Here is a 15,162-nt window from a genome sequence, read left to right on the forward strand (position 1 = left end):
AAAGGATTGGCTAAATCAGCACCCAGAAATAGAAGTCCTCGATTGGCCCTCAAAGGGTTGTGAAATAAACCCAATCGATAGTATGTGTGCCATTAATACTGTAGTGTTTGACTGATATAAATTCATTTGTCTAACTCATCTGTTTCATTTTTCTCTAATTAAAGTTTGCCCCTATATTTTCTGACTTCATCTCGATCACCTCCAGAAATTGTCTGAAATGATCAGGCTTTTGCCATAAAGATCTTCCTTAGCTGAAGGGACTCAAAATCACGGTGGTATACCTGTAAGTATGGTATGAATTAAAACTTTATTAAAGACATAAAAGTGTGATCATAATATTAACTGAAAAGTTTAATATATAATGATAACCAACGACTGGCCCCTCTGCAAAGAAACCAACGAATTGCAGTTATGCAAATGATTATTAAAAAAATGAAATACAAACTGAATGCTCCTACGCTATGAGAACAGAGAAACATCATAGTACTCTTAATCCCTTTATAAAAAAAACTCATGTCTCGCGGGGTATACAGTTACCTGTATCTCATGTTCATACTTATCAATTTAATAAAACCTTATCAGTGAACCATACTGAGATCATGGCAATATTGGTTACTTATTTTCCCATGGATATGGACACTGAATCCCTCCCTCTGCCCCCGTCACCTGCCACCCCGGCACCTCGCATCCCCCTCCTACCGAAGCACCGTTGTTCGAACCTCAGTTGGTAGAGATTCATGTTGTGCCTGGGATCAGGACAGAACTTTTGACCGCCAGTGTACATACACTTAGCTTGTACAAGTTTGTGAAGTAAATTTTTGGTTGCATTTGAAAGGTAAATATTCTTGCTTTACATAAGGTAATACTGTGAATGCTAAGATTGAACATACCACCGTCACTGTGGATATATATTGTTATTCCATGAAACATTCTCTAGCTGCATTTAATTTGTGGTATAAATTGCATCTTTCATCTCAGTATAAAGATTGTCTAAATGGTAAAGCTGTGAAGGGTATTCTGCAGGCTTTAAATTTTTGCATTAAAAAAAAAAAAAATCCATTGCAGACATAATGGGTAAATGAACTAGTTCATTATTTGTATCACCATTGCTTATTTTTTCGTCTGGGAAGCCTTCACTGAATATTTTCTAATATTACAATCACAGGAATAATGAGCTGTGCTTTGTTGAAAAGTCTTCACTTATTCAAGATTGTAGGCCATCAACTTAGCAACAAAATATTTCTGCAGCACTACAAAGTAACTGACCTCATTAATTACTGTTATAATATATCTATTTTTTTTTTAATGCAGGGAAGAAGGAACCAAAGGCTAGGAGCCCACAAACTGTTCACTCCAAGAAAATGCAAAAACAAGATAACAGAGTGCCAAATTCAAGATCTGTTCATTTCGAGATGCCTGGACATACTTCGTTTGAAAGCCTGGAGATCGTAGTCAATAGGGAATAAAGACAGAAGGAGACAGTTCCAGAGTTGACCTGTTGCACACATGAATGACTGGAAGTAACGGTCAACTCACGCATTAGAGAGTTGGAAAGAAAAGGGATGAGAGTTTTTTGCTAGAAACGTGCTATGCACCCCCCGAAGTGGTGGAGGGATGTATGCAGGACAAGTGCTATGCGCCCCCCGAAGTGATGGAAGAATTCAAGCAGATAGTTCAGAGAAGCAGTGACCATTGAAGTACCGACAGAAAAGAGATAAAGATGTAACAGTGTGGCCAAGAGACAGAGGTTGAAGGGAGCCAGAAAGAGGAGGAGAGTTAATGAGACGAAAAGCCTTTGACTCCACCTGTATGTGGGGAGCCTCCACACACGTGAAAGTGGTATTCTACACAGTGACGAATAAAACCCGCATATAAAGTCAACAACAGTGCAGGGGTAAAGAAGGCACGGAGTCGGCTTAGCTCACCTAATCTCTGGGACGCAGATTTTACAAGAGATAATATGCTCTTTTGAAGGTAAACTCCAAGAGAATGAAACCCCAAGAATGTTTGAAGATGATGCAGTATTGAGCTGGATATTGTTATAAATTAGAGGGTATTCTTTTGGAATATTTTCTCGGGTTGATAGATGTAAGAACTGAGTTTTTCATGCACTAAAACAAGATTACTTTTACCCCATTCAGAGATATGAGCGAAGTCAGTCATTGTGTGTGCTATAGCCTCATTCCTTGTTTGTTGAAGTAACTACTGAGAAGGAAGCTGCAGGAAGCAAGTGGAAAGGTGAAGGGTGGAGTTATCAGCATACTAGTCGACAGGGTTAGATGTACAGCTTGGAAGGTCATTGATGAATAGGCGGAAGATAACTGGTGATAGGACAAAGCCCTAAGGAACACCACTACTGATAGCTCTAGCAGAAGAATTGTGGCCATCAATAATAACAGGCATATAACAGTCAGAAACGAAGCTAGAGGTGACGCACAGATAGAAGGATGGAAACCGTAAGAGGGCAGTTTGAAAAAAAATTATGCCAGACTCGATCGAAAGCCACGGAGATGGCAAGTGCAATGGCAAAGCTTTCGCCAAAGTCCCAAGAGGAGGATGACCAGGAATCTGAGAGGTAAGTGAGAAGCTCGCCAGAGGAGCATCCCTGGCAGAACCCATGCTGATGATCAAAAAGACGGTTGTGAAAGGAAAGATGCTTTAACATTTTTTTTGTTAAGAATGGACTCAAAAACTTTTGAAACACAGGATGATAAAGCAATTGGGCGATAGTTAGAGGGATGGGAATGGTCACCCTTCTCTGGGACAGACTGAATGAGAGCAAACGTCCAGCAAGAAGGAAAGGTACAAGTTGATAACCAAAGGCAAAAGAGTTTACCTAAGCAGGGTGCAAGCACAGTTCTTGAGGACAACAGGAGGGACCCCATCAAGCCAATATGCTTTGCTGGTATTGAGGCCAGTAATGGAAGAAAATACATCAACTGAAGAAATTTTAATGTCAGCCATGAAGAAGTCAGAGGGGGGAAGTAATGGAGGAACAGCACTAGAATCGTCTAAGGTGGTATTGGAGGAGAAAGTCTGGGTAGAGTTCTGCTTTATCAGTGGAAGAAAGAGCTACAGAGCCATCAGAGTAGAAAAGAGGAGGGGAGGATGGTGAGGTATAGGTGTTAGAAAGGTTTTTGGCAAGGAGCCAGAAGAAGCAGGAAAAATTCGAGTTGGGGAATTCAGAGCATTTAGTAAGAATGAAATTATTTTTAGCAGGGTGAAGAACAGACTCAGGACGAATCCAGTTAAAAACATAAAAGAGATGAGATCCTGAAGTGGGTGAGCTCCGGTACCTTTTGTAGGCCTTCTGTTGTGGAAAGCAGTAGAACAAGCGTGACTAAAGCAAGGTTTCTTTGTACTAGTAAAGGATATGAAATGGAATTTATGCTTCAATGCCCGAGAGAATAACCTCCGTAATACGCATGACACACTCAGATGGCTCTCAGCCATGGAAGCAATAATCATTCCAGGGAAAACCAAAGAAGTACTGCCTGAGGGCCTCCCAATCAGCAGCTCCAAAGTACCACAACCGACGCTACTTAGGAGGGTTCACAGGCTGCGCTGGAGCAATAGGACAGGTTAAGGTTGTGATTCTGTCAGAATGACAGAAAAGGGGAAGCTAGAGAGTAGAGAATTCAGAAGATTCAAGTTCAGGAATACAGGAACACGAAAGCAAGATATGTTGTGCACAAATACGCAACACCCATCTTTGGCTTTGAAATGAGTATAGAGAAAGTAGGAGGATACAGAGAAAGGTTTGCTATCAGTTGTCTCAGACTGCTGGGTCTCAAGAAGAAAAGGTGAGGTCTAGAGGAGGAGAGGTGGTGTTCATCATGGAGAAAGTTAAAGGAAAGGCAGCAAATTTGCATATATAAAGTCCTCTGGATGCGGCGGCTGTGACAATAACCTATGTGTTCAGTGCAGAGAAATGGGAAAAAATGGTACATGTTAAACTCGTGTTTTAATCAACTTATCCTCAGTCTTAAGAGCTAAAATTTTTGGCAGACGAACTTCAAACCATTCTACAACCATTTGCAACAAACTGCGTGTCCGTAGGTACTCCCAACCTGGAGAAAGATTTAAGAGAAGACAATGTGTTTTGTCCGTCTGATGTGGGAAATAACCCAGCAATGGGGAAAGACTTAAACAAAACAGTAGTCTATCTGTCTATCTATCTATCGCCAGAGCCATAATCTCATACGGGGTGGTGATTTGAGAAATAATCATTACAAACTTAATAATGCTTTTTGAAAGACTTATTAACACATATTTTTATAAAACATGTTGATATAATACCATTTAAGAATCATTTCATAGCATAGCTGCCCAATTTGCAACTGTTAACATGTCCGCCGGCTAATACACTTAGCATATGACTTCACTTATCATTGAAAAAAAAAAAAAAAACTAAAAAGCTTGTATTTTATCACATTTATTCAAAATATGAAATAACACTTTCCGCCACTCTTGTATGATTTTAGTGTGATTTGAGTGTGTATTATTTCATATTATTTATGAGAGAGACAGACAGACAGACAGATGGACAGACAGACAGACAGAGACAGAGACAGAGTCAAGCCAGTTTAGACCCGCCAGCATCGAGGGTATGTATACGTGTGTACGTATGTATGTATGTGTACGAGGTGCTACCCAAAAGCTCCAGTAATCTGAACAGAGGGAGCCAACCGTTTGCAGTTTTGCCTTTTGCTGCTAGGAGGAGTCAGTGTGGCCCCGGCCGAGTCTGTGAGCGGACGTGTTGTTTAGCTATGCTTGCTGTTGTAATGTGGTGTGTAGGTGGTTTGGCGGTTTTGCACTGGCAGACCAATGGCACAGCAATGTCAAGTTGATGTTGATCGTTTTCTTTGATATCCAAGGATTGTGCACAAGGAATTTGTCCCACCCAGTCAATCTGTCAGCAGAAAGTTTTACTGTGGAGTTTTGCAGCATCTGAGAGAGAACATCTGCTGCAAACGTCCAGAACAGTGGAAGAACAAGGACTGGTTCCTGCATCATGACAACGCCCCTCCCCCCCCACAGATCAATTGTTGTCCGGCACACCACCCTATTCCCCTGACCTTGCTCCCTGCGACTTTTTCCTGTTTCCCAAGCTGAAATATGCCTGAAAGGGCGTCAATCTTACTTGATTGAGGAGATCCAGACAGAATCGCAGGAGATGCTCAAGACCATGCACCTGAAGCCTTCCAGGGATGCATGGACTCGTGGAAAAAACGCTGGGACTCCTGTATACATGCCCAAGGAGACTACTTCAAAGGTAACAATAAGAACTGGAGGTAAGGTAACTTATTTTCCAACAATATTCAAATAACTGGAACTTTTGGGTAGCACCTCGTATGTGTGCATATTTGAGTGCGGGAAAGATTGTGTAGTTATGTGAACTTATGAGAGAGAGAGAGAGAGAAAGAGAGAGAGAATGTTGCAGTGACCACCACCAGCATCCAGTACAACCACTTCCCTTGGCGGTCCCGCAGACAACATATGCAAGCTCCGGGCAATAATGGCACAAGGGACCCCTGATTGGTGTGCCCTTCTTGCCTGCAGGGGCTGAGTTGGTGACTCACCAGCCATACTGGGGAAGTCAGACCAGGGTGACTGTCAACATTAGTTCACCAGCACCTGGTCCAGCTAGCTCACCAGCAACACCAGGTCCACCTAGCTCACCAGCAGGCAGCAGTACCAGGTCCACCTAGCTCACCAGCAGGCAGCAGTACCAGGTCCACCTAGCTCACCAGCAGCACCAGGTCCACCTAGCTCACCAGCAGCACTGGCACCAGCACCACCAGGAGCCATCATTATTACAGCAGATGACAACCCCTTATACATGGCATCTGCTGTAATCTTGCAACAGAATAAACTGCTGTTAGGCCCGATGAGTTTTCTTTCTCCCATCTCTGAGTGCGTTTGCACCTTGGTCTGTGTGTGTCAGTGTTTACACCTTGGTTTCTGTGTCACTGTGGTAAAAGGAATAAAATAACCAGTGAACTGGGTACTACAATGTGACTGTCGATGTGAAGATGAAGGTGACTGAAATAAAGGCGAGTGAGAAAGAGAGGAGTGAAAGTGAATGAAAATGACTGCAAAAATAAAACTGACTAGGAAGTAGAACATGAGAGTGAAACCGACGCTAAAAGTGAAAGTAAAGGTGAAAGTTGAGATAAATGTGAAAAGGAAAGTGAAGGTGAAAATGAAAGTAAAGTGAAGGTTAACCCGTCACGTCCCAAGCTATTTCGCACCTCTGACACCCCTCAATCCCGAAGTATTTTCGATTTTTTTTTTTTTTTTGGCTAAAACCTCCGCTTTTGGTGAGAAACATCGAAATTTCATAGAGAAATTGCTCACCTGAGGTTTAAAATACTCGATCCAGGTAGCAATACCTCCTTACCTAACTGGGTTTTCTAACAGGCTGGCACCAAAGAAAACGAGTTCTATGGGAGGGTAACTATTTCACACCACTCATAAACGGTATTTATTTATTTACTTGGTACGAATTTATATGTAGTACGAGAGTTTATTGGTTTTCAAACAGTAATATAGGCATTATAAGCATTGTTTCACTCACTAACTCATCACCATACCTGACCTTCTTTTGCCACATTACCTGATCATCATTTCTGACTGTTTCTTCCTCTAATGCTAAGTAAACTTTGTCGTCCACATTGTCATCGATTGGGGAATCACTCTGGCCCTGAATGTCTTTATTGGCCAGGTCACTGGTAACAGGTGAATTGCCGAGACAATGGCGTGCAGGGGGGGGGAGATGTTATGCGGTGTAAGGCATTGTGCCTGCTTGGCATCTTGTAGAGGAATAGAGGAAGGTGTCCCGTGTATACGTACGAAAAATCACGCGCAAAAATTAAAAATTGTGCAAATTATGAACCTTGCAATTGCGCGATGTACCAGTACGTCGATGGGACTGGCAAATGCGAAATGTTGCAATGTACCTATATGTCGACGGGATGCCTCGGGTAAAAGAGAAAGTGGTGAAAAATAAAGGTGAAGATGAAAGTGAAGGTGAAAGTGGAGGTGAAAGTATTCGTGAAGTAAAAATAAAAGCACAAGCACCCAGTACAGAGAGAGAGAGAGAGAGAGAATAAATACAGGAATGATATAAGCAGTGTCCCTGCCAATAAACAAACGAGGAAATAAGGCATAACATCCGTCCCCCCCTCTCTCTCCCCTTCTCCATTCGCTCCCTACCCTCTTCTCTGGGAGAGAGAGAGAGACAGACAGACAGACAGACAGACAGACAGGCAGCCAAACAGACAGAGACAGACAGACAGACAGACAGAGACAGAGACAGACAGAGAGAAAAAAATAAATAAACAAATAAATACAAGAGTGAGATGGGCGAGCATAAAAGCACGAATCCCACCTAATTGGGTGGCGGAGGTTGAAGGGATTTATGGCAGCTACAAGCATCACATTCACTCCATGACTACCAGTAGGTAAATAAATACAAAGGCTGACCCACCCTACGCATCTAATACCCCAGTGTCCCACTTGGGGAGCATATTCATGCGCTATATTTTAAAAATGCACATTATTTTGTGGAAATTTCATGCAGATCTTCCAGAATGGATGACGCAGTCTTCCGATCGGCATTTCCGGAATGTGACGCAGCCGAAAGGCTACCGAATTAATGTATGAGACTGGCATATCAGCTTTCGCCTTGTCTTTGTCGGACCCAACTTTTCAGAACCTATCTAGTTTGAAATTAAATTTTTGATGTAAATTTCTTTTCGTAATATGTACTGAACTATCCAATCAGTGATATGCACTTAGATTCTGCCTTGGAAAAGACACATTCTGGTATGTATTTTACTAAATTCAGTTTATAATGAAAGAATACAGTATATGAAAAACCTACCAACAAATTATTGGTTCATCGAAGCTCGAATTAGACTCAAATTCATCTTACAGAATTTTACTCTCACATACAGCCTAAGTAACTGGTGCTTTGATTTTCACATCTTAACGTCATTTGCCCCATATGAGAATGTGATGAGGTGGGTCACAGAAAACGAGGAAAATGAATGCACGTATGAGGGAGAGCTATCAGCTGCAAATGAATGTCACATCCACATAAAGGTAAATCGATAACTGCAATGACATCCTCATCAATAATTGCATCTTCTTTAACATCCGCATCTGTAACCACATCCTCATCAGTGGAATGAGCATGTTGTAGATGTTTACATATGGTTTATGTAGCTCTATTTTTCTCTGAAATGGGGCAGCCCTTTAGTCTCTCTCTCTCTCTCTCTCTCTCTCTCTCTCTCTCTCTCTCAACATACCGACTGGAAAATTAATTGCAAGCCCTTTTTTCACTTGACATGTGTAATACTTTAAGATAAACATAATCATACGTTTGTTTAGTCTAAGGACTACAGCCTGAATTTTATTTTAATAGAAAAATTTTGAAGAAAGACAAAATTATCGCGTCATAAAAGTTTAAAAATCGAAAACTGAAATTACATGCCACGATAAATTCTAGAGAATTCTTCCATCCACGTTGAGCATATGGGTCGGGGCCAGTCTGCGGCCAACCTTTGTTACTGGAGTCCAGGGGTCAGGGGTTTTAGGCCCGGTGTTATCATGGTGTGTTGGTCTTAGACGAAATCTCACTCCACAAAAACTCACTGAACTATATATATATATATACACCAAACAAGTCTTCGACGCAGGTCCCTGAAGTGTTTCCAAAGATCCTTATACTTCCTTATAACTCTTTTCCTAGGGGTAGGATCTTCCATCTTGCTTTATAATTTGCTTTTACCAGGGACTTACCCTTCCTAATGTTATGGATAAATCTAAATGACGGATGAGAATGACAAACCAGCTACTTGAATGAAGCGTTCTTACTGTCACATATGTTACTCGTTTCAGCCTCATGCTTTAGAATAGTAACTACTGTGTGAGGCAGCATTCCGTGTTGCGTGCGAGAAACTTGGGGATAGTCTTCGAATCTGCATTTGGTGGCGGTTCTTTTACGTTCGTCAATTCAAGGAAGTCATCATAAAGGAATGTACACCCTCCCCCATAAAGTATTGGCACTCTTACAACACATATCATTCTGAAACATGGATGAAACATTGTGATATAGGGGGCATCTTGTATTTATCAGTCCAAATATTATCGCTGGTAAATATTGGAACTCAGAGTTGCAAAAATATTCGCTTACTGGGTGGTATATGTTTTGAGACATCACATTTATAGACTTATGTGTGTCTGCGGATGTTGTTCATTTTCACAATCATCGTACCCATGGAGCCAAATAATTTTTGTGCAGATGTGCATAACAGTATCAGTAATATAGGTTCTGTCAAAATAGGAGAGGTTTTCAGGTTCCTCAGGGATGTTGTCCCTTAAAAACTGCAAACTTTTCTGGACCGTTTCTGGTGAGTTTTTGTTCTCGTATGCATTTAATTGGTGTTTTGCCATAGTGTTAAAAGAAGGGTTATGTAACAGTATAATATAAAGTCAAAATAATAGATGTAATGTTTTTACTTGGTGTGGAATATATCCACAGTGTGAAACCTCTAGAAACAGTGAACAAGAATATTATGCCTATGTATTAATGGATATAATGGTCATGATGTTAGGACTCCCTCGCACAAAACAAGTGGAGCCTCTTACTAATGGCACCTGCCTGTAACACAATGAAGCACACTACCACATCTATCATTTTGTAGTATTAAAAAATTAATCATGAAAATTCAAACTATGTTAAGAATTTTAAGCTCTTGTCCACCATTCCACAATATTTAGCAGTTGATGAGTGTCTAGAGGGTGTGGGAGGAAGGGAGGGAAGGTCAGAGTTGTGTTAAGCAATAATTTAGGGGGACTGTTTAGTGTTGCACTCTGCTGGAAGGGGGGGAAGATGTGGTAATTTCTTAATTGCCTCTTTAGTCTTGAATAAACAAAGAGGAAGTGTCTATCAGAGCTGGATACTTCCACAATCGCTTCTGCAAACCGCAAGTTCCGCAATTACGGAAGTGCTATTTCGTTAGCGAATTTGTATTTGCAACAGATTTTATGCAGATCTACAGTTTTGTTTGCGGAAGTACTTCCGGAAATGCAAGTCTGCCCGTAAACCAGCCTGATATCTGGGAACTTTGAGTGTTTCGTTATGAAGAGCAACATAGACCTGCTCAAGATGGAGTCGTCTCAATTGTTGTAGGAGTCTGATTGCGGCTGAGGAGGTTAGAGCCGAGGAACAGAGGTGGACTGGTGTGTCAACTTGTCAAGTGTGAGCTGTGAAGAGTAATAATTTAATTCATTTACCTACAATAGTGAATTATTTGCCCTTGTTTTGTAGTAAAAAAACAGTCTAATAAAATATTATGATAATATTCAAAATGCTCCAAACTCCCTAACTGCCGAACACATAATTAACGACTTCACTACAGTAATTACCGAGATCTTCCTAAAAAAAATTGTTGGAAAAATACAGAAAATAAACTGGAGGAATATGAACTGAATTAGTAAGGTCTTTCTGCTGAAATTTATACATATATTTTGCGTCCAATCTTTAGTTAGTTTTTGTGTATATGTGAAAGAGAGAGTCTTGATGTAAACAATAATGTATTCCATCAACCCCTTAATAACCCCCAGCGCTGAACAACCCATTACAGTATCAATGTCAGTGACATCGAGTTAGCACGAGCTATAAAAAACTGAACAATTATGGGGAACGAAGATCACTGGTATGTTTACACGACCCTACACTGCCATCCCAAGCAGTCAGGCGGTCACTTAAGGGGCTTTCACACATTCAGGAGTTGAATGAAGAGTCGCCAAATGTTCAAAATTCTCGTAGATTCTTGTCAATTTGGCCAAGAATCCAGCAATCTAGGAGTGCACCAGGTGGGTGCTACAGGTAGCTATGCATAGCTTACGCTTGTTACGAGTTCCCGAGGGCGGCACTATGAGTAGCTTAGAGTCACTACGCATTGCCAAACCAAATGGTCTGTAAAGGTCTACGAGTAGCCATGAATAGCTAAGAGTAGCTAGGAGTAGCTAAGATCCCCACTAGATAGTTACGAGTGCACTACGACCATCAAGAATTTAATGCGAGTCTGTCAGGAGAGTTGGGCAAAAAATATATATATATATATATATATATAAAGAATGTGATGCAGTTGGACTACTCATTCAATAGCTAGCTTGCATTCAGCACAGATCTATGCATCCTCAATGACCATGGCCGGAGGTGCCCGCGAATTGAAACTACTGAAGCTGCAGGTGGATTTGGCATGTGAAGCGGCTGACATCAGTGTGGCAATATGTGGGCTGTTACTTGAGAAGGAGAAAAGGAAGCAAAGGAGGAGAATCCTTTGGAGTAGGCTATGGTTGCCATAACGTCCTATGTATGGCCAGTACGAGAAACTTATCGAAGAGCTGAAATTAGAGGACTCCCATAGCTTTAGTAATTTTCTTTGAGTGGATAACAACATATTCATGGAACTGCTGGAAAGTGTTGGTTCCCATATCGAGAAGCAGAACACCTTCTGGAGGAAGTCATTTTCATCTGGGGTGAGGGTGGCCATCACTCTATGCTATCTGGTGAATGGAGATGGCTACAAATCCCTTTCATATGGCTTCAGAGTGGCCCACAATACCATCTCACTTATCATTCCCGAGACCTGTGAGGCCATCATTGCAGAGTACCTGAAGGATGTCCTGGCCTCCCCTACAATGCCGGAACAGTGACGATACCTGGCACCTCAGAACCAATGGTCACCGACTCCCAGCAAACTCACATAGACTCCTACCACACTTCTACCATTCTCTTGACATATCCATAGCAACTCATAGATAACTCTTAGCTACTCTTCGTAACTTGTGGATGAAACGAATCGAAACTTCTGAGCACTCCTGTGAAACTGCTACCTACTCTTGGAAGACTCCTTGCTACTCTTACCAACTCAAAGTGACTCTTAGATACTCTTAGTTACTCAAAACGATTCTTAGCAACTTGCAAAGGTTTTTTGATACAAGAATCCATTGAGAGTAGCTATGAGTCGCTAAGAGTCGCTAAAAGTAGTTGTGAATGCCTTAGGCACGCAAGGAGTTAAATAGAATTTGTAGCGGTTCTCAAAAATTGCTGAACATGTCAAAAACATCAGTTGTGCGCGAGGAGTCTTGAGACAGTGCCGAGAGTCCGTAGGACTAATGACGTAATGTCAGGAGTAGGGCACAGCATGTCTCAAGAGTGGCAACTCACAATGATTTTTTCGTGTGACTCCTGAATGTGTGAAAAGGGGCTTTCACACATTCAGGAGTTGGACAGTCAATGGATTCTTGCATCAAAAAACCTTTGCGAGTTGCTAAGAATCTTTGTGAGTAACTAAGAGTAGCTAGGAGTAGCTACGAGCTGGTAGGAGTAGCAAGGAGTCTTCTAAGAGTAAGTAGGAGTTTCACAGGACTACTCAAAAGTTTCGTTTCATTTCACCCACTAGTTACGAAGAGAAGAGAAGAATTATCTATGAGTCACTACGAATATGCCAAGAACAGGGTAAAAGTGTGGTTGGAGTCACTGCAAGTTTGCTGGGAGTTGATGACCATTGGTTTTGAGGTGCCAGGTGTCATTATATATTGAGCGAATATAAAAAAAATCAGTGCCACCTGATATCAGTCTAGCAGCAGTACACCATGGCGGCACCATGATCCAATAAGGTCCCAGCGCACGCAATTGTTGTTGAAGAGCCACCACTTGAACAGCCATCGCTTGTAGGGGAAGATGAACTAGCCCAGGAGCCCCTGCCCATTGATTCCCTGCAATGAGATCCTCTGTTGCAGGATCCACATGATTCAGATGACCAGGACCCCACCCCTGGCTTGTGTCTCTGACGCAAAAAAAGAAAGAATTTATGAGAGTATTGTTCAATGAGGCTACAGAGTTGGAGCTGGGTGAGTGGTACCAGCAACACCAGTGCTTCAGTAAGTTTCTCATACTTGCTGTACATAGGACGTCGTAGCAGCCATAACCTGCTCCAAAGGGTTCTCCTCTTTTGGTTCCTTTTCTTCTTCTCAAGTAACAGCCCACATATTGCCACAATGATATCAGCCATTTCACATGCCAAATCCACCTGCAGCTTTAGTAGTTTCAATTCGCTGGCACCTCCGGCCATGGTCGTTGAGGATACATAGGTCTATGCTGAATGCACGATTGTTGTTGAATGAGTAGTCCACCTGCATCACATCCTTTATAAATTTTTTTTGGTCCGACACTCCTGACAGACTCGTATCAAAGTCTTGATGGTCGTAGTTCACTCGTGACTACTCTAGTGGGGGTCTTAGCTACTCATGGCTACTCATAGACCTGTCCAGACCATTTGGTTCAGCAATGTGTAGTGACTCTTAGCTACTCATAGTACCCCCTAGGGAACTTGTAGCAAGGCATACACTATGCATAGCTACTTGTAGTGCCCACCTGGCGCACTCCTAGATTGCTGGATTCTTGGCCAAATTGACAAGAATCTGCAAGGAGTTTGAACTCTTGGTGACTCTTCATCCGACTCCTGAATGTGTGAAAGCCCCTAAAACCCCTTTAATCCCAGATGTTTTTGCCCATATGGCACATGCACCACAATTTTATTAATTTTTCTGCGAATCATAGCGAATCACAAGATGGGTTTAGGAAGCTAAAAAACACATTGCTAGGTGCGCCAAACATTTCTTTTCACATCTGTATGAAAAATAAATTGATTTCAGAACTCTTAAAAATCGTCCTGGGGCCAACAGGGAGCACACACATTTCTGAACCCATGACCATTGACGGGTTAAGCCTTTTAGACATACCTGTGCAATGAAAGAAACTTACTTAACATACTCAAAGGTGGAGTTCATTTGCCACATTCCAGCTATAGTTTAGGTTAGGTTTGGCTAAATTATTAGGTACAGTTATACTAGGTTAGGTTAGGTTTAGTTAAACATTTATGACAGTCCCTTCCGCCATTACACTGATGAATCAAACAATGGTGAAATAGATTTAACAACAGACGTTTATTTATGGGTAACGCATTACAGTATCAGTGGTTCATAGGTTACACAATTACTGGTAAATGCCATTTTCAGGAAGGCGTCAACAATCAGCGAATTTCAAATGAAATATTCGCCCGAGCTAGATGTTATTAGATCATATTATTATTATTATTATTATTATTATTATTACTACTACTACTACTACTACTATTACCACTACTACTACTACTACTACTACTACTACTACTACTACCACTACTACTACTACTACTACTACTACTACTACCACCACTGCTACTACTACCACCACTACTACTACTACTACTAGTACATTATTACCATTTTTTACCCGCCGAGTCCTGTTGATGTACATACAGCAACCTTTCAAATAATGCGAGGGTTAGGTTCCTGGAGAGGTCGCGTTAGTTAAAAAAGAGTTTTTTAAACATAATTTTCCCATAAGAAACAATGGTAATATTGGGGGTTACATTCCTGGACACTGGGAAAGTCTACCCATTTGGGGAGCTATGCTCCTCTAAACTTAAAAGCAACAATATTAATTGAAGGAATATCCATGTAAAAAACAAAAACAGTATTTTGGGGGAGAAATAAACAACATTTGAGCCCTAGTTGGGCCAAAGCATTGTTTACTTCTCCCCAAATACATACTATTTTCGTTTTATATGTGGATTTTCTTTCAATTCTGCTTCATTCACGGCATTGTGAAAGTTCCTCAACATTATTAACGCATTGGTAGGTCATAAAAACACTACAGTAAAAGCAACAGTTTCAGTACAGTAAGTAGGTCACAAACAATAACAACACACAGCCTCACTTCATCTATGCATCATTCGTCGTCTGCTGCTGTCCCTCCTGACCCTGCTCCCCCACCTCCCACCGCTCCCCACCCTAAATTTGTTGTCCCTACTCACTCTGCTGTCCTTCCTTTTCCTCTTCCTCTGACTCCCGTGCTACTGGTGATGAAGATAACTCCCTTAATTATTCTGTCTCCTTCATAAAGAACTGCTTTATCTTGGTCTGAGTGGTTTTCTTCTTTCTGTTCTGTTGTACCAATTCAGATCTGCCATCACTTTCCTGGCCAAATTTTCTCAGAAAATGAACTAAATTGCTCATAATGGGGCCAAACATCGTTTT

General features: G+C 41.5%; 1 protein-coding gene across 1 annotated transcript in view; it reads right to left on the bottom strand.

Annotated features, from left to right (window-relative positions):
• Positions 1 to 5,811, bottom strand: part of LOC145415403 (uncharacterized) — a 133,043-nt gene extending 127,232 nt beyond the window's left edge. Inside the window, exon 1 of the mRNA XM_080284689.1 lies at positions 5,733 to 5,811. Within this exon, the coding sequence (XP_080140815.1) occupies positions 5,733 to 5,811 (79 nt within the window). The remainder of the gene's footprint in view (positions 1 to 5,732) is intronic.
• Between the last annotated feature and the right edge of the window lie 9,351 nt (positions 5,812 to 15,162).

The sequence above is a fragment of the Coenobita brevimanus genome, chromosome 13, assembly GCF_032717465.1.
Source record: "Coenobita brevimanus isolate Jiangsu-jjx chromosome 13, ASM3271746v2, whole genome shotgun sequence".
Taxonomy (NCBI): domain Eukaryota; kingdom Metazoa; phylum Arthropoda; class Malacostraca; order Decapoda; family Coenobitidae; genus Coenobita; species Coenobita brevimanus.